Raw genomic sequence first — 25,535 nt, forward strand, 5'->3', positions numbered from 1 at the left:
TTCTGCCATGCTTCTTCCCCATCTGAGAGCCTCTGTTTCATTCTCATTCAGAGGCTGGGAGGTGATGAGTTAATACGTACCATGTTTTGGCTTTGCTCTGGTTATGTTTTCCAAATACTAATACTGAGGAGTGGAGGTGTGTTTCTCTGAGGTTTCAAGGAAAAATACTTCTTTTTAAGTCTCAGCCTTCTGCTGGCTTCTGAAAGACGTGCCAAAACCTGAATTAGGAAAATGGAAGAAAGTACGACTGCAGAACACTTGAGTCATGTCCAGTGAGACATTGACTTTAAGACTTGTGTCATTCTGGGAACTGAGTCCTGATATCTTAAGTCATACTGGGCAAATCCACACAATGCAGTGCAAGGCAGCATTAGTTACTAGCTCAGATCCCCAAACCATGAAGGCTTGGCTGGTGTGTGGTTCTCCCAGCTATCCTGGAATACTGCTTCGGGTTCTTCTGTTACTTCTTGGGCAGAATATCTAGGGAGTAGTACTGTAAAAATAATACTCTTGCACAAATTATATTTGCTCATCACTACCTTATCTATACTTGGTCATAAAACTACAAGATTTTGTTTTGAGAGATTTAACTTTCATCACAGAATAACTCTAAATGAATCGTATATAGCCTTTCTGCTTTTTTTTCCCCCCATCATCTTCCTTTCTGCTAGAAAGAGATAGCAGCAGTAAGCACCACACAGTTGTGTTAGGAGGAAATACCAATTAGAGCGTGAGGAGCTCAGGCTCTGCTGCTGTGAGGCCAGCATGGCTGCATCCCTTCATTCTAGTCCACACCAAGCCATGCTGCATGGCTCCAGGCAAATCACTGCTTCGCTGTGCTTCGTTTCCTGCTCCGAAACATGCACAGTAATTTGGCTTCTCACAGTTTCCTTGGGTCGGTGTTAAAACTCAGTCAAATAATGTCATGGAGACACTTTGTTATCTTCTCATGCCTTATCGTTTTAATGCAAACGGAAAAAAATGCTGGCATGCAAGCTTCAATTGGCAAAATGTCAACAAAAGTTGTGGCTGCTGCAGATGAGATGGATAACTCTTGCTGTTAAAATAATATCTGGTGTTTTGCTCAGATGTTTAATGGGTTTGCTTTTTAAGCATGGATGATGCAAAATATCCCCAGGGCATTATTCCAAACAAGATGTAGAATCCCACTTAATGTCTATTTTTAGGATTGAATAGGTTCTGTAAAGGCTCATTTGTTTGAAGAAAAGATAGTTAATCACTTCAGTTTGCGTGTGATTTTGAGGAGAGAAATTTTGTCGTACCTCCCCTTCCTTATCTCCACTCCACTTGGCTTGCATGTGTCCTGGAATTGTTGCCATTTGTGTGGGTGGTAGGAAATAAAGGAATTAAATAAATGGATTAGAACTGCTAACTGAGCTACAGTAGTTATTTATACATTACCAAGTTAATTTGTCACTTCTAAGACTTCCAACTTATTCATTTCTATATGTGGCTACAGTTTTTAAAGAAGACAGGTGTTACAGGTTAATTAGTAAACTTAAGGGAGGAGTAGCAGCAGCAGGACGCAGAGGTGACTGTGTTAGAATTGTTAGAATATTATTATTTTAAAGTATAGCACTGTTTTTTACTCACTTGAGCTTATGTGCAGTTTAACTTGAATGTAAAAAATGGAATGTGGTTGGTTGCAAATGACTGGCTTGGAAAACTTCCAAAAGTTATTGAATTTCAGCAGTTTCACTGTTCTCCTGGAAAAGGAACAACTTGTTTTAAGCAAGCTATATGCTTGTTTCTGTGCTCTGAACAGAAAATAATGATGTTATGCATTACCTCATGAACTATATTTGGCATCCAATAGCAATATTCATTTTCTCTTGCTTCTCTTCATCCCTAACTTCCTCCCTCTCTTTCTCCTCTCTAAAAAATACATACATATCTATGTCTGACAGTAGTCTAGAAGACCACATTCTTCTACGACTAAAATAGTATAAATATCTAACAAGATTTAAGTCCCTTAAATTTGAATTTATGAAAGAATGGCAGCAAACAATCTTCGAGCTACTCCTTCACTCAGGTAGTTACATCTACTGATTGCATTTATTTATTAGACTGTATATGATGCATACACATTTAAACTCCTTCTACACATGAATAAACTAAGGCAAATGATATAAAACGGTACTGGGAATCTAAAGTCTGTCTGTGCATTGGTCTCAATGCCAGTTAACAGTTTCCCACCCAATGTGTGGGCATGTCTGGGAGAATAATGTGGGTTGGGCACTGTTTCCAGTAGGCAGTGTGGACAAGGACATCCTACTTTGAGAGGAAGGAGAGTTATAGCTGTGCAAATGCAAGCTCTGTCACACCACTTCTCTTAAGAGCCAGAGAGCAGTCCCTTGCCTCTTTTATTCAGTAGAATTTATTTGGCCTAAGAGACTGTTCCCAGTTCCTGGAGAAACCCCTGAAGCTGTGGGCAGATATTGACTGTGTAATTCAAGTTAGTTTGACCCTAGAGAAGTCATTCTAAACAGTTCTCTGTGATAGGAAAATACACCTCTTTCACTTCTGGGAAACTTATATTACTTGTGAGTCAAAAGGCTTTAAAAAAGCAAAACAAGTTTCTGTTGAAGTGGTATAAGCAGTATTATCAAGAGATTCCTCCAAAAGGACCCTGCTGAGAAACTTGGGAACTAAAATGGGGGCTGGGAGTCCAAGGTGTCAGTACGTGGTGATCCAGAAAGACAAAGACCCTGAAAATTATTTAATTCTCTGGTGCTTGTGAACCATTTTTCCTTCTTCCCTCAGTTTTTTCATTGGTTTATACTTTCCTTCATGACCTCCAGATTTGATGAAGGTGTTCAGGAGAGTGGTAGGTAGAGATTAGGCTTCTCAGTTTCCTTGCACTATTGTTCTAATTCAGGTGGATGCACTAATTGGATCAGCCTGGAGAAGTTCTTAGACTCATTTCTAGTCTAGAGTTTTCCCATCCTCTCCAGTGCTGGTGCCTCTTCGGTCACTTTTCTTTCCCTATGCCCTTAGCTTGTCTCCATTGCTCCTTATAATTTTTGTCAGCATTCATTTTCCTACTGGTCTCAAAAACCCCATGTATCTATTATTCTTCCCCCAAGAAGAATACTAGGGTCTTGTGAAGGTCTGACATCTCTCTCCCCCAGTCTCTCCTACCATTCTTTAATTCTGAGATGTGTAAAATGTGAAGAAAGTCCCCTTTGGCTCCAACAGCAATTGATGATAGCAAGAATCAAGTCCCAAAGTGCTAGAAATGACAAGTTGCATGCAAGTTGTCATCATATAATCCTACTGCAGTTTGTGTGGTTTGAATGAAGTCATCCAAGTACTTCAAATTTACCCTCAGGTTGGGAGAAGGTTGAGCTTGTGTTGTATTTCTGGTCTGTGACGTGGTCTGTGATGGTGACAGGTAAGGGACAAACTGAGTTAGGGCACAGCAAGATACGTATAGCCATAGCAGATAACAGAGAAGAGAGGAAGGGGACAGGTCTGAAGAGGGCTGAGAGCTCTAGAAATCTGCAGGACACTTTAAGGGATTGAAGAAAGCTGATGAGAAATTGTAAGACAATTGTAAGACAATTGTAAGACATCTCCAGTGTGGAGTTGTGGATGACATCCTCCCCCACACACTCCCTAAGTTCCCTTGGTGTTCAAAGGACTTTTAGGTTGTGATATCTGAATGAAGTGCTAAGGCACTGGTAAAGGCACAGGCAGGTTTATGTTTGTTCAGAGTCCTTTCTTGACCAGGGCTTTTCTTCCCTAGAGGCATCAGGAATAATGCAAGCAAGCAGAGGCCTGTGCAGTCCACAGTGGCAAGAATAGAGAACCAAATCTGCTAATAGGTGTACTAATCATGCATGAAGGTGTTGTTGTAATGGATCATAAAATAATGATTTTTTATAGTCTAATTACGTGGCCAGATTTTCTGAGGTGCTGAGGGTACTGAAATTTCAGACTCAACACAGCTGCAGCAAACTCCTTTCACTTAAAGGTATTTCCTGATTTTAAATGACCATCATCCTCTTTAAGATGGCCATACTCACATATATAACAAAATACCTCTCATTACACCACTGCAGATCATTTAAAGTGTTGCCTTCCTTAGCCTACAGACCTCACTTGTCTCACATCAAGTGCTGTTCATAGGGAGCCTTTAGCCTGCCTAGTACATCTGAGTGCCCATTTTCCCTTAGAAAATGAGTGGAAAGCAGGTGTCTGTCCTTCCACTAAGCATATTGACAACTGGAAAATGAGATTTAGGCAATCTCTGGGAAGATGGTGGTGCCTCACTCCATGCCAATAATGGCCCTGCCTGGGCAGAATTCTTCACAACTCACCCCAAGAGCTTGGTGCTTAAGACTGCACCTGATTCTCAACATCCTCTGAATAAATAAAAGGAGCTGTAAGCTGATGTTGTCGTGCAACGTGAAAGCACACAATAGTAATCACTGCTAATGACTCTGCTAAATGCTAGGCTGCACACACCTCCTTGTTTGGTGTTTGTTTTGTATACAGAAGGTAACATCGGCTGAATAACGAGGATGCCAAGTTACAGATGGGGTTGTGGAATCATATTTGACAGCCGATTAGAGTAATCTGACAGAAATGATGACTTAATCACCACGACAGACTCCAAATTCCCAGATAGAATTCCACCCAGGTTAATCTAATTTCCTTGCAATATTTTTGCCAGAAATAGACTCTTAGCTGGCTTGTTTTCTCCCATGCAGATGTCACATGATTTTGACAAGAATGCAAATGGATAGCATTATTGTTACTGAGAAGATGATGGTGAGGCTCTGAAGCTGGAGAGGATCTATGCCTTTGTGTGTTTTTTTATTTGCTTCGTTGTGATTTTTTTCTCTGATGACGTTACATTTACATACAGTGATATGTATTCAGGAAGAGATAGAAAAAAAAAGATAAAGGTCCTCAATTGTAGTTGTAGGCCCTGTCTTGGTCCAATTGCTATACTGGACATGGCCACTGGGTGGATTTCAGGTTTTCTTTTGTCAGGATTTCACGTTTTACAACTTTTTCTTTCCCTTTCCAATTTTGGTTACCCTGTGAACCACACCAACACGCAAGTTTGGGGTGAGCCCAAGCAGTGACATGCATGGCCTTGGGCTTCGCGTCACCTCCATTACTTCACCGGCCTCACATGGAGCCTCTCACTGCTGGTGCTGCATCAAGGCACTGCCAGGCTGGTCAAGGCATCTGCCCACTCTGTTGTGAAACAGGGCTGAGGAAAGCGGGGCTGTGCTGTTACTGGCTGTTCAGCTGCATCCAGAAGAGCTCTCTAACCCACTGCCAAGGAGGAATTATTCCTTACGGCCTGTTCTCCAGTTGAGTTGCGATAGCCCCATGCACAGTGCTTTCTAGGAAAGCTGGCTAGGAAATTCTCAGAAAGAGCTTGCTTGAAAGCTGTGCTTTTCCGCTGTAGGGTCTGAGTGCTGGATGCTGTTAATGTCTATTTGCTGCAGTTAGTTTTCTCACTTTTTCCTATTTGTTAATTGCAAATATGCATTCTCACATACTGTATTTTTGTAAGCAAAGCTTTCTTCAAGCACTGAAATAAACACTCCCTGTTGTTTTTTGTTGTTGTTTTGGTTTTTTTTTTGTATGAAAACATGATACACTGAGAAATCACTTACCTTGAGATCCATAAGTGTACAGCTTTGTGATGTATAGCTACAATAACAGCTTTCTGATAAGACGTGAAATCCTTCATTTTAGTAGATGACATGATTCTAGTGGGTGGCATCTAATTTGAAACAGGTTTATATCATCTATAATCTTTTGGAGGGGCTGAGAAAGCACAGCTATTTTATTATTTTATAGCCTACAGTTATACAAGCAAGATATAAAACACACGGATTATTTTCTCTTTTGCTCATTGTAGAGTGATAGTACCCTTTAGCCTTTGTTTCTGCCCCTTTAATTTTCTTACTCACTGCATACCTTGCAACTCTTTTTCCTTCCCTTCCCTTCCCTTCCCTTCCCTTCCCTTCCCTTCCCTTCCCTTCCCTTCCCTTCCCTTCCCTTCCCTTCCCTTCCCTTCCCTTCCCTTCCCTTCCCTTCCCTTCCCTCCCACTCCCTTCCCCTGCCCTTTTTATCCTTCTCTCTTCTCCTTTTTTCTTTTTCTCTCTTTTCCTTTTTCTTTTTTCTACACCTACTTTTAAATATTTTACGGGTAGAGTGCTTATAATATGTATTGTCACGGCACTTGTCTCTAGAGGTCAGCAATGAGTTCAATAATGAGATGCGAACCAGTGACTCTGTAAAACCCATTTCAGGTTATAAATGGCATGTTTTATTGAATCTAGTGTTAAAGGTTGTTAATGTATCAATTGGTGATGGTCAGGGTTAAACAAGCTTCAACATGAGCCCTCTCATGTTATCAAACTGTCAGTAACATATTTTTCTACCTTCTTTACTGAAGCCATGTTTGTGTATCACATCCATTTTACCATGGGTATTCTGCCGTTTAAATCCTTCAGGCCTGATCTGAATCTTTTATTAGTTTTGCACTGATATAATTCTGTTAAGCACAGTGGCATTCCTCTTGACATAGGCTTACTGGTGAGAATTTGGACCATGGGTTTTCAGCAGGAACCTCCGAAATCAAGTCAACGCCCAGTTGAAACATCTTGTTAAACCTTACTTCTTTCTTTGCAAACATAACAGCTTACTGATTTAATGAACTTGAAGTAATTATGCAAAACAGACGAGGATAATTTCTGATGTGGTAACTGTGTTTGCCAGGTAACACTGATCTTTGCATAGTAACCGTGGTACTGCAGAAATAACCTGTGTACATGAATTTGCTCCAAAGACCTCCAGTTCAGGTGGTTTGAGAAGTGAAAGATTTTTAGCATTGTTAAAATTCCATTTATTCGGAGTATATCTACTTAGGGGCATAAAATGCAGGTATGCAGAGAGAGAGATTCTATGTAAGGCCTGGATTTGAGTGGATTCCTTTTCTATAGCTTTCATATTCCCAAATTTACAGTGAACTAACAGTTTCTAGTGGTCACTGGAAATTGTCCAACATCCTTCTGGGCCTCCAGAATCAGGAAGTATATCTGACTACCTCCTTTTTAATTTATTTGCTGCTCTTAACTGCATCTTCTTATATGCATCTGAACAACTCCATTTTATTTCCTTGATTTCTTCAACTTCATGTGGTTCTGCAGGAACGTACGAGCAATGGGCTCACAGCAGCAAGTGGCACCTTTTTTCCTTTCAGCTTTTGTTTTCTCAGTGGTCATAGTGCATCACATTCCATGAATTTAAGGTCTCCTGCAGTTCCCAGTGTATTGCTGATGCCAGGATAAATGTTAAGCACTAGTTAAAGATAGAGTACAGTCTAAGTTCCCTTTTTTCTTCAAGTTAGATCAAATAAGACTGGTGGCAGACAAGTGAAGGGCTATTTAAGTCTATTTGGGAAACAAATGATTCAAGGAGAGCAGAGCTGTTAAAATTGAAGCAAATTTATGCATACTGGTGACTACATCAACCTTGTGGCTTTGCCTTTTCCTTAGGGAACAATAGGGAGTTTTGCAAGCAGCACAAGGAATACGTTGATTTGTAGGGGCAGAGAGCATTATGGATTTTGAATAAATCTTACAGAGATATTCACAGCAATATTTTATGTTTACTAAAGAATCCAGCAACTATGTCCCTGGAGGTTAAATGACTCCATCAAAAGCAATGCAGATGTGGTTTTCTGTGGTTCTTTGAAAGTGGTTTTGATATGAGTGCATGGATGCTCGTGCTCAGCTGTTTTTGTTTTCCAACATCAAGTTTGTTGTAGTATCCTTTTATAAAAAATATGGAATTGCTGCTGACATTGTCAGGCAATGCTCAGCTTTACTGTGCTGAAGGGTGTTACAAAAGCAGGAGGAGCATAGATTTTTTTACATGCTTAGGTGAAATGGAGAAGAATTTCTGAAGAGAGAAAAGACAGCAGCTCCAATACTGCCTTAAGGTTTGTGCAGTCCTGTAGAGCCCTGTGGAAGAAAGTAAGAGTTGGGTTTTTTCTAAGCCTAACCATCTCCCACATTGAAACACAATGCAGTGTCCATTCTGATGGTATTTGAGAGGCTAGAACAAAATTTCCCTGAGTCCATCACACTGCACACATGGCAATGTCCAGTAGAAACAGACCTCTAATCAGAGAGGACTTTGTTGTTGATGTGTTGATGTCATTGAAAACACTGCTGGTAAAAAGTCTATTGGAGTTGCCAACAATTGAAGGTGGGGGGAATCATCACTTAGCAATGAGAACAAAACAAACAGCACATGAAGTGTGTGAAGGTAGGATGTCATGCAATGTACAGCACAGCACGCTACACACGGGAGTTGATTTCATTTACAGTATGAAGGAGACAAATGGAGGAAAAGATTGAAAAGGAAGAAGTGTTAGGATTTTTTATGGTTTTTATTATGGGAGGTTTTTTATGGAAGCCAGAATTGTACTGTGCTGCAACAGAAGCTTTATGAATGAATGTATAATGTACTCTACCAAAAAAAAAAAAAAAAAAAAAAGTAAGACAGATACTTAACATTTATAAGAAGCTATTTTAAGAGATACAAGTCTTCCTCTTCAGTCCTGAAAGAATCAGCGCGGGTTTTTTTAATTACATGCAAAGTTCGTTTGTCAAGCTAAACTCCTCTGAGTATGTTTGAAATGCTTGCTAGCTCTTCAGTTACTTGCAAGTTGCATCTCAGCCTCAGCAGTGGTTGAGCTCAAGAAAAGAAATTAGTAAAATAGAAACCAAGCATGCCATAAAGTAATGAGAGTTGTAACTTTAGAGGTCTTCTGAAACTAGATATAACAAATTAAAGTTTTATATGAGTCCTGTGGGCCCAGTGATCTATTTTTTTTAATCTTCCTCGTTATAAAATGCTCCTTTACCATTTTTTTTCTTAAAAGCCTATTATATGGTGTTATTTTGAATTTATACCATTGCAATGTGTTTAATGTTGACCATGTATCCTTTTAGCCCCTCATTAAAGCCATTATTCTTGATTTTTATGACTATCCAACCTGCCTTACTCTTCTTCATTTTTGTTTTTAGATGCATCATCCTATTCAGATGAAACCCGCAGATAGTGAAAAGTCCAATGGTATGTGCTTAATTTATTTTTACATAATTGTGGATCTCTTTTCACTAAAGAAAACAAAACATTGTGAGAGTTTTTGCTTTACTCCGTGTGTGGTGAAAATTATATGAGGCAGTTTCCCTACATCTGACAGATCAGGAAAGATGTTGACCTGCTCTCAACTCCCATTTATCTTATTTAAAGAAGGATTTAACTTTTAACTTTAAAGAAGGAAGGAACTGTTCTGAGAAGCAGTTTCTCCTCGCATCTGCTGTATATTGTGGCCTACCGTGCTAGAAACTTCTTTCACTTGTGTTCTGGCAGTGAAGTGATCCAAAAGCACCTGATATTGGTGAGGTGGATATGAAATTTTAATAGTGAAAAGGAAAAAAAAATAAAAAATAATAAAAAATAATTTAAAAAAAGAAACAAAAACCATTCTAATGTTGAGCAGCTGATGGTCCTTAAACATTTGCCTAGAGCTACTTTTTATAGAATGATGCTGTTCTGAATCTGAACCAAATTTAGGTTTTAATCATATGCTTAGTTCTGAAGTGGGAAACCCACCTTGCATCTCTCTATTTACTTATTCCCCTCAACGATTGTAAAATGAATGCTATAATGACAGTAATATCCATTCAGAATACTAGGTTACTGCCTAAGTGGATGTATATGACATGCAAAATAGACAGCATACTAAATCTATTAAACATGCCAGGTTTGTATTCAAGGAAATAAGATAATCGGATGGTAACGCAGCCTGACTGTGTGTGATTCTTTAAAAATATATACATGTGTATTTTTTGCCCCTTGATTTGTTCCTGTAATTTTCTAAAATACATGTTAAAGATATCATCTGCCTTCTTAGATTGCAAGAGCTTCTTTTTCCCATAAGGCCCACATAATCAGAGCTGGTTCCTCCAACAGACATCTTTGCACCTCATTAATTAGTAATCAGGGCAGAAGCCGTGCACTTAGAGATCTACATACCTGCAAATGTAAATTATGATTGGGCTCTAAATCTCTCCACGAGGCTTTTTTAAGGCTTCTTTTGTGCTAATTGTAGTGCATCCCATTTTCTCCAAGGATTACAAAGTTTGGAAAGAAATTAAAACTTCACACGATGCTAGGTGTCCTATATGACAACTTTCAAAACAAAACTGGCCAGAAACATGAGAGATTGGAACCATCATCTGTATGCAAGGGAGTGATGTTCTCTCTCTTGACTTGTCCACAAATAGTTTTAGCAGCAATTAGTTGCTTTCTTTGAATGCTCAGAAAAGAGGCAAAGACATCTGCGTGGACAGGAGGACCAAACTTTTCAGGCCTTACTCTAGCAAGTGAGATGGTTGCTGTTGGAATCAAAATCTCATTCCATGGTATTTATTGCACTTGCAGTGGGCAAAATTTTCCTTTAGGGAAAACCAAGCTCTTTATAACTTGTATGGATTCTTCTTTCAAGAAAAGATTTCACCTCAAGTACCTTGGCAGATTAGAAATGTAAGAGCCAGTGGGTCAAAGTAAACTCCAAAGGAATTACTAGCTCATTCTGCATTTTCCTTCCTAAAGAAGATTGAACATATCAGCAAAGCACTGTGGGGAATTGTGCAAGTCCTGTCCTGCTCTGCAGTCCTTACAAAGCAGGGTAAATTAGCCCCTCGCTACTGCTGTTAGACTGAGGTTATCTTCCTGATACTCCTGTCTGCACTGTGGGAGTATTATTAATCTTCAGAGTATTGTCTTGCACCTCTTTTTATCTCTAGCATGAAAATCATGAGGGATTGGAATTTTGGGTTTTTTTTCTTGACTTTCTCTATATTTTAAGAAAAGCACATCAACAAATCAAAGACAATCATCACTGTCAAATTAAATACCTTTTTAAATTCATACTCCTGGAGAACATATACGCTTCTGGTAGGCATTTTCTGGGGGAGATGAACTCGTCTTTTTTATTGCCTGAGGAAACAGAAGGTGAACTAACACCATGATGATGGGAAAAGCAGCAGAGCTTCTCAAAAGGACAGGGCGTAGGAGTAGGATCCATGGAGGAGGTGAGAGTTTGCATGCTTGGAGGATGTGGAGTCCTGTTTGGCATATGTTTGTCATATGCTCCAGGCTATCCATCTGAGATATATTATCTGCCAATAGCAAAGTGATAAGCAGTACAAGCCTTCAACAAGATTGGTAAGTTCAAAGGAGAAAAGAAAGAAGATATGCCAAGATATCTCGGTTTTCATGATCCATAGTGTTCAAGCTAGGAATACTTGAAACACTTTGGTTTCTGCATAATGGGGGATCTCACTACATTTTACAGGTGAAGTTCTGTTTCTCATGTTTCAAAGAGGTTAAATGAATTATTTTGTCCAAATAGCTTTCAGAAAGATATGCGAGAGAGGTTGAACACTTGTTGCAATTCTTCTGAGATCACACACATTTCTGGAAGGCTAGATAAATCCATTCAACTTCCATAGATGAGAAGAAGGTGGCCATCATTCAGCTTACAGAGGTTTTCAAAGAGAAGAATTTTCTGGGTGATAAGATGCCTCCTGCACATCTTGAATCTCTTGCAAAGATTGTAATAATTATCCAAGGCCAGGAGTGCTACAAGGAAATGCTCCCTCATTCCTCACTGCTGTTCCTGTTTTTATTAGATCAATTTGTTAACCCACACCTTAGCACAAAAGGCCAAGTTTACCTTATGGAAACGGAGAGAAGAATTTAGAACAGGCATCTTCTGCATGTTTACCAAGTGCCTGGGTTCTTTTGCAATATTAGGACTTTATTAGCAACCTGAAGATATATTTTCTTCTGGATAGGATTTCAGTGGCTGATAGATCCATGCAATCTTCTCTGTTCCTTCTCTGCATTCAGGAGTGAAGGTGGAGAATGGTAGCTCATGTATCTGAGTCATCTCTGCTCATACACATGAAGCAAAGCTTAATTGTTCCACTGAGCTTTTAGCAGGTAGAGTTGATGGAGAAAGACTTGCCTTTAGATCTAATTAGTTTATTTACTCTGGAGGATTCTGAAAAGGCTTTCCTTGTCAGGAAATGTGACATCCCTGAAAGATTTTCAGATGATTAAATTTGTAGCGTGTCCTGTACTCGTCACCCATTACATCTAGTCTGACCACCCTTGTATCCCTTGGTTCATCTACAAAGTTTCAGTTAAGGAATCCTACCAGAAAAACATGGCTTCAAGATTTCAAAGACCCCACTATTAATGGATTCATTTTAACTGTTAATCATTCACAATACTTGGCTGCTTAAGGATATTTTTTGTTTCAAAAAGGAAGAAATATCTGCACTCTAATGCAGAAAAACACATACACACACGCTTGACTCTTAGATGTCAGTGGCCATTAACACACTACTAGTTACCAAGCACTTACACGTTTCTAGGATCAGCATTTGAATACTGTTAATACTATTGGGTGCATATCCTGAGGACAGGATAGTCTCAAATGGATCAGTGCTTCAACACTTGAGGGAAAATTAAAAAATTTATCATTAAAAAGAAAAAGGAAAAGGAAAAGGAAAAAGAAAAGAAAAGAAAAGAAAAGAAAAGAAAAGAAAAGAAAAGAAAAGAAAAGAAAAGAAAAGAAAAGAAAAGAAAAGAAAAGAAAAGAAAAGAAAAGAAAAGAAAAGAAAAGAAAAGAAAAGAAAAGAAAGAAAAGAAAAGAAAAGAAAAGAAAGGCGGAGAGTTAGTTGTGTGATCGGATCATTTATTTTCATTTATTTTATTAGTGAAAACTTGAAGAAATAATTTTGAAATTCTACATGGCACGACTTTGCCGATTTGGAGGGAGTAATTAAATGCCATATGTTAGCACTAACACATAGAAAAGTTGATAATTAATGCAGGCAGCTCCAGATCCAGGTGTGACTTTGACAGATTGTGCACAAGGGTTTTTCACAGGCTTACAAGTAGGGATAAAAAGTCTGTTTTTCCCTCTTCCCTTCTGGATGAAAAAAAAATTTTTATATAACCATTTGCACATAATTAACTATTTCATGATTTTCTCAAAAGAGAGGCAACTTCTGGATGGAAAACATGCTCTTTAACTGACTGAAGCCCTCATAATGTATAATAAGGGGATTGTAGAGTCATAGAACAGAATTATATAATACCTTGGGTTGGAAGGGATGTTAAAGATCATCTAGTTCCAACCCTCTGTCATGGACAGGTATATCTCCCACTGTATGAGGTATATAAATGATTTTTCAGGACAAAATTTTTGGTCTTTAAGATGGAAGAAAAGTTTTTGTAGTCTTAGGAGAGATTTCCTATTATTATTACAGGATTTAATTCTTTTGAACCATGCAGGAAATAAGCCCTATTCCTTTATTCTCCTGAGTTAGCACAACTGATCTAATATAAGCTGCAAACTGTGAAATCATAGAATCACAGATTCCTTAGTTGGAAGGGATTTTTAAAGGTCATCTGGTCCTACTTCTCTGCAGTGAACAGGTACATCCACAGCTAGATCAATTTGCCCAGGGCCTGATCCAGCCTCGCCTTGAAAGTCTCCAGGAACAGGGCATCAACCACATCTCTGGGCAGCCTGTTCCACTGCCTCACCACCCTCACTGTAGAAGACTTTTTCCTTATATTCAACCTAAATCTACCCTCTTTAAGCCTGAAGTCATTTCCTCTTGTTCTGTCACCACAGACCCTGCTAAAGAGTTTGTTTCCTGTAGCTCCTCTTTAGATCCTGAAAGGCTGCTCTTAGGTCACCTCACAGCCTTCTCTTCTCCAGGCTGAGCAGCCCCAGCTCTTCTAGCCTCATATGACAGCTGTTCCATCCTTTGGATCATTTTTGTGGCCCTCTTCTGGATGCACTCCAGTACGTCCATATCTCTCCTGTACTGAGGACTCCCCATCTGGACACAGTACTCCAGGTGAGGCCTCAACAGCACAAAGCAGAAGGGAAGGATCATCTCCCTCACCTTGCTGGCCACGCTTCTTTTGGTGCAGCCCAGGATATGGTTAGCTTTCTGAGCTGTGAGGAAACATTGCTGGCTCATACCCAGCTTCCCATCCATCATTACCCCCAGGTCTTTTTCAGCAGGGTTGCACTCAATCCTTTCATCCCCCAGCTTGTATTGGTAGTGAGGGTTGCCTCGGCCCAGGTGCAAGAATTCACATTTGGATTTGTTGAACTTCATGAAGTTCATCTGGGTCCACTGCTCAAGCCTGTCTGGTTCTCTCTGAATGGCACCCCTTCCCTCTGGCATGTTGACTGTTCCCCCCAGCTTCATGTCATCAGCAAACTTGCTGAGGGACACTGACTCCACTGTCAATGTCACTGATGAAGATATTGAAGAATATCAGTCCCAGCACTGACCCCTGTGGGACCCCACTCATCATTCGTCTTCATCCAGACATTGACCATTGAAATGGGGAAGGTGTTCTCATGCAAAATGCTCATTAAGGGAGCAAACTGAGTAAAGCTGCCATTATTCTGCAAGTTGAATGTAGTGCTGTCAGAAGGCAGGAGGCTCTGGTGTGATAGTAGTCCCAGGAACAGAAGCAGACTTTATTTCTTCCAGCTTCTGATGGCTACCATAGTTCTCTTCAAGCATATTAGCAAGATACCTTTGCTAATCACCACAGAGCTAGTCTTGATGGAGTTAAGAAAGCAAGTCATCTAGATTTAAAAAAGATATCTGCCATTTGTCACACAGAATTCCTTCATTCAGAATCTCACCTCAAAGCCTGCAGAAGAATCCCACCCGAGATACAGCACTGCTTTATGTCTCACTAACTGCTCAGGTAGAATGGCTGACCTGATTCATTGTATGTCTGGATGGATCAGAGGTGAACCCCATAATTATTTGCTCAGAATGCTCTGCAGTTTCACACCTTCATGTAACTGGAACTTCAGGCCTTGTTCACTGTCACCTTCTTACTGTTTCTGCTCCATCAGTGCGGAGCACTCAGCCGTCTCATCCTACTCTCTGCTTATGGCCAATGGGATCTACTTCACATCACAAGAGTGGTGTGAAACAGCCAGGAGGTACAAACAGAACTCTGAGAAGAGTAAAAAAAATGGTGATGTCAAATGCTTGCCAAAAAATTTTGCATTTATTTTCAAGATTTTGAATTATTGAAACCATTCATTATGTGGGAGAATTCCTTCCTTCCCTGAGGCCAGAGCTGAGAATGTGTATGTTAGGGTAAGGAGTCATCTGAAAGGTTACTGCCCATCTGTTGTCTGTGGTAAGGGGTAGGGTCCCATGAAACAAGTCATCCTGCCTCGCTGTGAGAGGAGACTTTGGAGGAGCTGATCTTTTGACACTGGACCAACAGATCACATTTTAGCTGAGACTAGGACTGGAAATTTTAGATGAGTAAAGATAGGGGAAATAGCTTAAGAAACTGCTGTCTCTTCTCCAGCCAGCAGTGGGTAGCACATTTCTAATCTCCATGCTTTGGTGGTTTGCATGGACCTGATGTTGAGCTCACTGTACAGTCTGTGGGTGCAATACAATGTGCACAGGCAAGGCAACATGCTCAGAATGCATTTGACCCGTTCTTCTTACGATCCTTTTTCTGTTTCATTCTCACACCACACCTGCAATATAGGGAAGTATTCCTTTTAGGAAGAAAGGAGAGAAGTGGCTGACCAAGGATGCAGAAACAAATCCTGACAGCCAGTCATGTGCAGGTAAAAAAGCATTCCTTTCTCCATGTGAGAATATATAGTTTAAAACTATGTCAGCCTAATAATATCAGATGTTCTATGAGATGGAGTGAAAACATGTCATTTTGATACTGACAGTTGTCCCTTTAAATGTTTTTTATGCTGGGCCCCTGGCCAAAAGTGAATAGCAATTTTCTTAAGCTTCAGTGCTAATCAGCACTGACTAATAGCACCAAATGCAGGGCACGTTATCATATCAATATATTTTCTGTACTCTGAGCATTCTTTCTGAAATCTGCATTTTTGAGATGTACAGTACACAGGAGCTGGATGTTTAATTTACTGTAAAATCACCCTGAAGCTGAAAACCTGCAAATCATTTTAGTTCAACGGTGTATTTATGGGTTTACTAGTGATACTGAAAGAGGCTGGTGGGGAGTTAGTTATCTGTTAAAACAAAGCCTTCCCATTTGCTTTGCAGGGGTAGAGAGAAGAGAAGCTCCTTCACACCCTGACAGCTTCTACTTCCTTGTAAGGCAGGGAGAAAAATCTCTTCTTAATTTTGAGTCTCTGCACCCAAGCAGGACCCTCAGCTCCTTACTTTGCGACCACATTGCAGACATTTGTCCAGCTCTGACAGAATATACTTTTAAGAGAACACTGGGATCCAGTCACTCTTTGAGTAGACTTGCATTGGACTTCAAGTCTAAAAGCAATTCAAATTTTAACTATGTGGGTACTAAAAGACACACAGGCAGAAATTAAAAGTCCCAAAAGGCAGAATGGAAGGCAGTGCTTGTGCCTAGACTTCCCCAGACTAAACTCAGTTGATGATATGAGAAATCCTTCCAATTCAATTCAGACCAAGCTGTCCAGGGACCTTCCTTAAAGAGATTAGTCAAGTGCATATAGGAATTTTAAGCAGCCAATTTATAAGCATCTTCTCACTAGTAAAGTACCAAGACTCTCCCTATGGAAAGTCCACCATCCTCAACATAATTATCTGCACCATCAATATTAATTATGTATTATGAATCAAGTGTAAAGTTTCACTGAAAGACATACATACATATGGATCCAAGCCCGCATATCTTCTTTGCAGCCCCATGATTCAGCTGCTGGTCTGTGTGTACCTGGTTCATCCTGTGCATTCATATGTTAGCCCTTCCTGAATGGTTAACCTGACAGTGGAACCCCAAAGTAAAGTGTGAATGAAAATGCTGAGACTTGAGGAATCTGCTGAGAAAAAACTTCTCCTGAGTACTAAATTCACACCAACTTTCTTGCAAGCTTCTTGAGTGAGAGGCTGAGATTGTAGGGACTGGTCTTTTGGATTCTGAAAAATGCACCATCTCAATGCTCGCTTGTATAAAAGCTACAAATGCTTTTTTAAATTCAGCAATTCTAAGGAAAAATTACTTCAAATACCTCTCTTGTGATCAATAAACATGAACCTCTTCTTTTTATTGTTATTAAATGCATTTAAAGTGTTGAAGTATAACACGAATAAAATCCTATGAAAATAGATGCAGTTTCTTCTTCCTCAGCTGCAATTTCTTCCATTTGACAAGGGGAACAAGGGAAGATTCTTTTTTTTTTTTTTTTTTTTTTTTTTTGGTAGGCCCAGAAATGAAAATACTTCATTACAAAAATAATTTGCACAATAATAGAAATAAGTAAGTGCTCTGCAGACTCTCTGGAGTAAAGCTTTCCTTCTTTCTTTGCATCCCTGCAAACTCTGACAGTCTGTTCATTAACAGTGAATTGGATTTACATGCCATTTCAAGAGAAGAAGAAAGCAATGGTGTATATGCTGTATAATAAGCAGTTAGATTTGGGGTTTAATACAGATGGGATGGTGTGTTAACATTTTAAGTCTTTCCAGGGTGCATTAAGTTTTGATGACCTATTTCATTTTTGATGAGAGTCTGCAGCTTTAGACCTGTAAATTTAGGTTTGATTAACAGGACCAGCAAGTCCTGCTACTGCAGTTTAGCTGATGTTGGTTTGGGTGACAGTAATACTCTACCAGTAATTCAGGTAAAGCACCTTTTTCATGTTTTTTTTTTCTTGCAAACTCAGCATCATTACAGATCAAGGGGTTTGCTTCTTGGAAAGCACTATGCAGTCCCCTTGATGAGGTGCTGTCCTAGAATGTGCCTTGTGTCCCCTTGGAAGGGAGAGAACTGTGTCACTCTGAAGAAAGCAGGAAAATTTAATGCATTCCTTTTCCACAGCAGTGGTTACATGTCTGCCTTTCGAGTGCCATGCATTAAGTTGGATGAAATTGAAAGCAAAGATAGGAGCCTCTCTCTCAAAACATTTCTCAGGAATATTTTTCATTAGCTTGTATCATTACGTGCACAATCCCCTCTTTACCCTCACCCCTGTCATGATTTCTTTCATACGTGAGGGAGGTGAGGGAATTTATCTGAATTAAAATCTATGCAAAGATATTTTTACTCTTTCTAACAGAGGATGCTTTTCTCTTAGAAGCAGTGATGAGGAGACATATGCAGAAAGACTAAGGCAGCCAATTAATCTGTTATATAAACAGCAACCACCACTAAAAAAAGGCAGAGAGATAAAGAAAAATGAGAGATTTGGGGTGGGGGTGGGAGGGGGGGAAGGGAGGTTGTAAGTATAAAGTGTTTGCCTTAGGACTTGTCTTCAGTTACAGAGCCAGACTCACATGACTGGAGCTCGGTTTGATGTGGTAATGAAGCATTGATCACAGGAAAAAGATGAAATGGCCTTTGCTCATTCATTATTTTTATCTTCTAGCTGTGGAAGACAGAAAATTGTTCATAGGAATGGTTTCGAAAAAGTGTAATGAGAATGATATCAGGGTGATGTTTTCTCCGTTCGGCCAGATAGAAGAATGCCGAATCCTTCGGGGACCTGATGGGCTGAGCAGAGGTGAGTGTGCAGTCTGTAAAGTCTCTTTCCTTAAGTGCTAATTGGGAGCTCTGTGTCGCAGTCAGGGTAGGCACAGCCGCTGTCTGCAGCTAGAGGTTACGCCATAATACGTCCCACGTGATGAAGGTATCCGCATGAACTTTTCACAGCGACTGAAATTATCACCTTTTATTTCCAGTGTCAGAAAGGTCTTGGTGCCAACATATTAACTTGTGTTATCGCACTGTTTGTCAGCTGGAAAGGTTCCTTTGCACCCTGAGAAAACACCCTCCGTTTTCTGCTCTCACAGAATCAAAGATCCTTCCCTGACCCCATTTCTGCTTTGTACCATAAGGCCACAAAAAAAAAAGAAGGACTGTAAATGACTGGTTGAAGACATATAGGGTCATGGGAACTGGCCTATGCTGTAGCACTATCTCCTCAATTCCTGTGTTTTTTATAACACAATGCAAAACATAGGTCTGTTGAAACTCAGAAACAGAGGTTAGCTTGAACCTGAGAGCTTTACCTAGACAAAAGTTTGTTAAAAGAGCTTGTAAAGCTTGTGCATCTATCACAAAGCAAAAACCAGGGGAGAGGTGTTACACAGCACCACCGAGAGTGGTCAAGCAACTGACCTGAACCTTGGAAATGGAGTGCACAGGCTTCGATAGGTGGTGACCCCTTCTGAGTGCAGAAATGCCTTTTGGAAAGGCTCTCTGAAAACATATCGAAAATAAAAATAAATGTATATTGATGTTGCAGACTGCGTATTAAATCTGTGGTATGTGGACCTGAAATTATTCTCAGGCTGTGAACCTTTCCTCAAACTCAGCACCGTGTGGTACAGAGTGGAATAGGGCATAGACTCATCTTCAGTAGGGAAAGCAGCTGAGGCATGAGCTGCTGTCATGTAATGGCACAGGAAGTGAAGTAATTTCAAGTGCGGAGCTGTGAGGAACATCACCACTTCTGTTTCTGTAGAAATAAATAAAAGAAACGTAGAAAGCACAGTTTATGCATTTTATTACATTTTCAAAAGTCACAGAAAAAAAATAATTGATCAATCTTGCATGGAAATGTAGATATGTATGTGTGGGGTTTTCTTCCTTCTGGATTTGCTTGTTTCCTGCAGGCTCTAGAATCCTCAGTATTTCATGCAACAATTTGTGCCTAGATTTGAAAAGCAGAGGGTTTTGTGTGCAGCCCAGTTTGTTTAAAAAGTCTATACATTTCAGCAGGGGAAGCTGCATGGATTACTGTATATTTCACAGCACTGCATGAAAACATAACATTTCTGAAGGGCCTGTTGAAAAGATATTCTGCAATAAATAGGTAGCCTCCAGAAAATTCTGTATTTGCATTTGTACACGATTAGACTGCAATCCCAAAATTCTGGGGGCTGGCATACAGCAGTCCTTTCAGGCAAGAGTAGCATCAGGATCAGGGCTTTTGCTTTGGGGAAGACCAGGATAAAGGTCTGAGGGTGGTTCCTGTGGCTCTGTAGTAAATGTTAACTGATGGAGTCAAGCACTATCGTTATCTACTAGACCCCACACTGAGGGAAAACAAATAGTTCTGATTTTTAGTTATTTCACTTTGTCACTAGCACAGAGAAAGGATGATGGAAGGCACTACTGGGAAAGGTGCTAAGTAAGTGCTAAAATAACAAGATCTGGGCATGAGATATCTTGAGTCCCAAAAGAATTAATTGACTCTTTGGAATCACCCACCAAAGAAATGGATCTCACCTGGCATCTGCAGAAAGTCCACTGCATAATTTTCTTTTATTCAGTAGGCATTGGATATACTACAAGCATAGGAAAAATAACTAGGAAATTGAACAGTGTAAGCAAGGGTGATGGGGTAGTTTTATTCTACCATAAATAGCACTATCACAATAATCAGAGGCTGAGATTTTCACAGAATCACAGAATGGCCAGGTTTGTAAGGGACCTCAAGGATCATGAATCTCCAACCCCCCCGCCACATGCAGGGCCACCAACCTCCACATTTAATACCAGACCAGGCTGCCCAGGGCCCCATCCAGTCTGGCCTTGAACACCTCCAGGGACGGGGCATCCACAACCTCTCTGGGCAGCTGTTCCAGCACCTCTCTGTAAATAACTTCCCCTTGACATCCAACCTAAATCTTCCCAATTCCCTTTGTCCTGACAGTTATCAACCCTTTCAAAGAGTTGACTCCCCTCCTGTTTGTAGGCTCCCTTTAGGTACTGAAAGGCTGCAGTGAGGTCACCCCGCAGCCTTCTTTTCTCCAGGCTGAACAAGCCCAGCTCCTTCAGCCAGTCTTCATAGGGGAGGTGTTCCAGCCCCCTGATCATCTTTGTGGCCCTCCTCTGGACCCTCTCCAACAGTTCCCTGTCTTTTTTGTACTGGGGGCTCCAGACCTGGACACAGCACTCCAGATGGGGCCTCACAAGGGCAGAGCAGAGGAGAACAATCACCTCCTTGTCCCTGCTGGCCACCCCTCTTCTGATGGAGCCCAGGATATCATTTGCTTTCCGAGCTGCAAGGGCACACTGCTGGCTCACGTTAAGCTTTTCATCTATCAAGACCCCCAGGTCCTTCTCCACAGGGCTGCTCTCAAGGACCGCTCCTTCCAGTCCATATGGATGCCTGGGATTCCTCTGGCCCAAGTGCAAAACTCTGCACTTTGCCATGTTCAACCTCATCCGGTTCACCCGGGCCCACCTTTCTAGCCTCTTGAGGTCCCTCTGAGTGGCATCCCTTCCATTTTAAGCCATGTCACCAGTGTACCAGGCAGAGCAGTGTTGTCTGCCAGCCAGCACAGCCATAGAGTTAATGTGCTGCTCTCTCCTGCTGGAGGGTGAAGATCTTAGTGCAGGTAGGTCACACACCAGTAGTCTCAGCAGAGCTGTATCCTCCCTGCCACTCGGATTTATTTCGGTCACCATCACGATTGATATTCTGTCATGCCCTCATGCATCATGGCTTGTTAAACCCGAATTGCTTTCTACACACCCATGTTCACACTTGAAAATGAGTTCAGCTGTGCCAACCAGGTTTTCAGGCAGATGTTTATCAGCTTCACAAAACCACCATGCCATGAGAGAAGGCAAAGTGTTGGTATTGCAAAGCTGAAATGAAAAGTGCTAAGGGAGATCTGCAGTGAAGGGAGCTTGGCTGAAAAAGCACAGGGTAAAAAGCTGCTTCGCTAAAGCAAGGAGAATTATACAGTTAAATCTTAGTAATGAGTTCTGATATTTAATGAGTTTTAATTCATGTTACCATTTTCAAGATGTTAGTTCCCTCTGCCACAAACAATGTTTGTTCTCCCAGCACCAGTCCGGATGTGTTTCCCTCCCAGACACAGGGGGGTGAATGAGAAATAGTCACTGTCTTAGGAAAACACTGTCCTTATGATGCCAGAGCCTTCGGGAACTCACAGTGCTCACAGCAGCGAGATGGAAATATGGTCCAATAAACTCTGTTTGGCATCTCTTTTCAGTTGTATAACGAATGTACATCATGGTATTTTGGAAGAAAACAGCTTGAGGAGTATACTCACTGGTATCTATGCCAACTTTTGAGCTTTGTTGAAGGATTCAGGCAAATAATCTTGATTGCCAGCAGATAGTTGCAAGGAAAGGCATGAGGTTACAATGTTCAATAGAACAATTTCGGTTTGTACTGCAAATTTTTGTTGTTGTTGTCTTTTTTTTCACCATAAAGAGTAAAAAACATTCAGTTGACTTTTTGGTCATGCCTGTACTACAACAGCAACCATACCACTAGCATGATAGAAGTCTGCAGTAAACCCATAGTGGGATGTAGGATCTTAGAGTACCACCTGGTTCCAGTAGCAAGAAGAAATCCCTTCCTGCAGCAGCAAGGGGAAATTTAACACTCATGATGAGTGTGAAATAAGTGCTACGATAAAGTGAGGGATTGAACTGGTAGTTCCTGTTGTAGTTTGTAGCCAAGAGCTGACAGAACTTTAATAAAGTCACACCCATTGCTATCACTACTGATAATGGACCATCAGCATTTCGTCTCCAAATTCCCATTGTCATTTGAAACATTTGAAACTCATCTGTAAAATGAGAGTAAAATAATGATACAGAATTCCAGTGGTGGAGCAATGTTTTTTAAAGAAACTGAGATTTTTTTTCCCTAAGTCATCTTTTTATTTTTCCCAATGTTTGGGGGTTTTTTTGCCCCTCCATCTAAGAAATAATCATCTTATATTCTGACCAGCTACAAGAAATAGGCAGCAACCAAAAGGCACTTCCTTCCAAAGACTCTAAGATAGTCCCTGTGGAATTAGTTGGCTGGCAAGGAGCAATTCCTAGCTGAGAAAAGTATTAAAAATAAAAATAAAAATAAAATTAAAATCCTGTTGGCTGTAGCGATAAAGAAGCTGGAGACTGAACAGCCATGCAGGCTGGCCTTTGCTTTAGCAGGGTTCACGGGACTATCTAAAGAAGCTTGCAGCTGCCTGTGCTATATTCATTATTCAAAGAGAAGGATTCAGCCTGCAGGGTTGTTTAATCCAGCACTTTTTCTGAAGAGCTAAGTATGCTTTACAAAAATTCATGATTGTGATATCATGTGCTAAGCTTCATTATCATGAAAAAGCAGGAGTGAACTGCCTCAGATGATTAAGATTTTAAATCACTTATTGTAAAAGGCTTAAGGAAACTTTCAGACCTCCTGACTTCGAGCACATGGCTACATGACCACAGATGCCAACACAGACAGCATTCAGTGATAGCTGGCCTGTGCAAAAATAGCCAGAAATACCTCAGGTTGATTTGTAGCTGTGCTACTGATGTGCAATATGACCGTAGGTTGATTTCTCATCATCTATTTTTCTGTTCCTTAAAATAAGTATAGCAGTGCTCCTCAAGCTTTATATATATATATATATATTTATTTATTTTTTTTTTAGATAAGTGGATCGATATCACTGTATCACCCTAGGAATTATTACCATCCATAATGATGATTAAAAAAAAAAAAATTCCTCTGATCCTCATCACAGGAGCACTGCACAGCAAATTATTCGGTTGTATTGCTAAGTGCAGATTTATGTAACAGATAGCAGAAACAAGTCAACTGGGTTAATAGTGTGCTCTGGGGAAAACCTGCTAATAACGTGTGCAGACAATTGGATATACCATGAACACTGTGGAAATGCCCCAAATATACATTCCTACACCTCCCATGTTCCTAATTGTATGATTTTTTAACAAAATCTCACCAGGCATGTGGGACAAGTAAATGTGTCTGGACACATCGATTGCAGGGAATTATTTTTCTTTGTTTGCTTCGAGAGCAGGATGACATGGAGAATTATACCATGGTCAGGCAATTTATTGTCACAAAAATCCATTTATAACTTTCAGATTTAGGGATTGACTTAATGAATGAATGAAAGAAAATTAGTGTTTGCATCATAACTAGTTGCACTGAAGGACAGATGAGGAAGTTTCACGCCTGTTTGTTTTTCCTTATGGGTATTTACTGCTGCTTTGTGAGCTGAAGTAATGTGAAGTGCCACCACGGGAGCAGCCTGGGTTAGGGAGCACCTTTTGACTTCTGTATCAGTAAGTGATGGGAAAAGAGCACTGTGGAAGTGCTGCATTTTTTACTTCTCTATGTTTTACTTCCTCGGTAAATAAGGCACCTCCATGCCTTATTTATTTTGCTGTAATGTGGTAACATTTTTCTTTTTCCACTCATTATGTCACATTTAATTTTCTTCCTCCAGTGAAACTTTTCCAAAGCTGAGAAGGAGCAAACACATCCTGTTGACCAGTGTCTGCTGGCCTGTGGCCAGTGATCCTCAGTCTCAGATTTCCATTATTGCATCTTCTCAGCAATCCTTCCCCAGATTGAGGTCTGAAATGAAATAATTCCCATGATTTTATTTATTTTTTTTATTCTGGCAGGAGGGACATAGAGACTGTTAGAGAACGTGGTCTTTGGTACCTGATTGACTCTGGGTTTCTGTTAATTCCATTCACTGAAGTCTGCTCTTTTCAGAGTGGTTAATTGACTGTCCAATTAGAAAAACTAGGAGGAAACCATGAACTTATCTAGAATCTGTCATCTGGTTGACGGTCAAGAAAAGTCAGTAAAGCTAAAGGGATCAGGCATGTTTACAGGATGTGCCTGTTGGTGTTACGTGCCTGATATGCATAAACTAAAGAACTTTACTGTGACTTCTTCAAAATACTTTACACTGGGCTGAGTTGTTGCACTTGTTCTCAGACCTGCCACTGTGTATATTCAGCAGTTGTTAACAACGCAGTGTCTCTATAGTAAACTGTCGGAGGATTTCATTTATAGCTGAAATGTCTGTAAGCCACAGAGATTTTTGAGTGATCAGTTTCAGTAGAAGGCTGTCTCCTACACTGGTCCTTCCAACAGGCTGTGCTATAGTATCAGTGTAGAAAAGGGAAAGTCTACTTTGCAATCTCTGCTAGAAATATTTTAGCCCAACTAGAACTTATTTTTATCACACTTGATTTCTATAGCCTTTTACTTGAGCCTTATCTTTTCTTCAAATAAAGACTTCCAACACAGAGGATCCCAAATGCTTCTTGCAGGAGTATTTTGGCAGCTTTTCACTATTGTTTCTTTGCAGAAAGTGAAGAAAAATCTCATTTATGGTTAACTGAGAAGTTGTAGAAAAACCATTACACCACCAGCTGTGCAGCCTCCATGCATCAGGCTGCAGTTGCTTGGATGGCTTTGAAAATCTCCTGAGCCTTCTTCTGTGTCAGAGGGGTCACTGTATATATACATATATATATAATATTTTTTTTTAATTGATTGTTTCTGCCTTTCTTTCATCTCCAGAATTCTAATGCCATGTTTTTTAAACCTC

At 40.3% G+C, this 25,535-nt stretch overlaps 1 protein-coding gene across 15 annotated transcripts in view; it reads left to right on the plus strand.

Moving 5' to 3' along the window:
* The window catches only part of CELF2 (CUGBP Elav-like family member 2), a 373,475-nt gene that overhangs the window by 284,067 nt on the left and 63,873 nt on the right, over positions 1–25,535 (plus strand). For 14 of the 15 annotated variants that reach the window (XM_090134536.1, XM_090134525.1, XM_090134518.1 and 11 more), the window contains 2 exons: positions 9,090–9,138; positions 18,545–18,679. In XM_090134536.1, the coding sequence (XP_089990662.1) occupies positions 9,090–9,138; positions 18,545–18,679 (184 nt within the window). Of the gene's footprint in view, positions 1–9,089; positions 9,139–18,544; positions 18,680–25,535 lie in introns of those variants that run through there. The other variant, XM_090134577.1, reaches the window with a different exon arrangement.

Source organism: Phasianus colchicus, chromosome 1, assembly GCF_987193195.1.
Source record: "Phasianus colchicus chromosome 1, bPhaCol1.hap1.1, whole genome shotgun sequence".
Taxonomy (NCBI): domain Eukaryota; kingdom Metazoa; phylum Chordata; class Aves; order Galliformes; family Phasianidae; genus Phasianus; species Phasianus colchicus.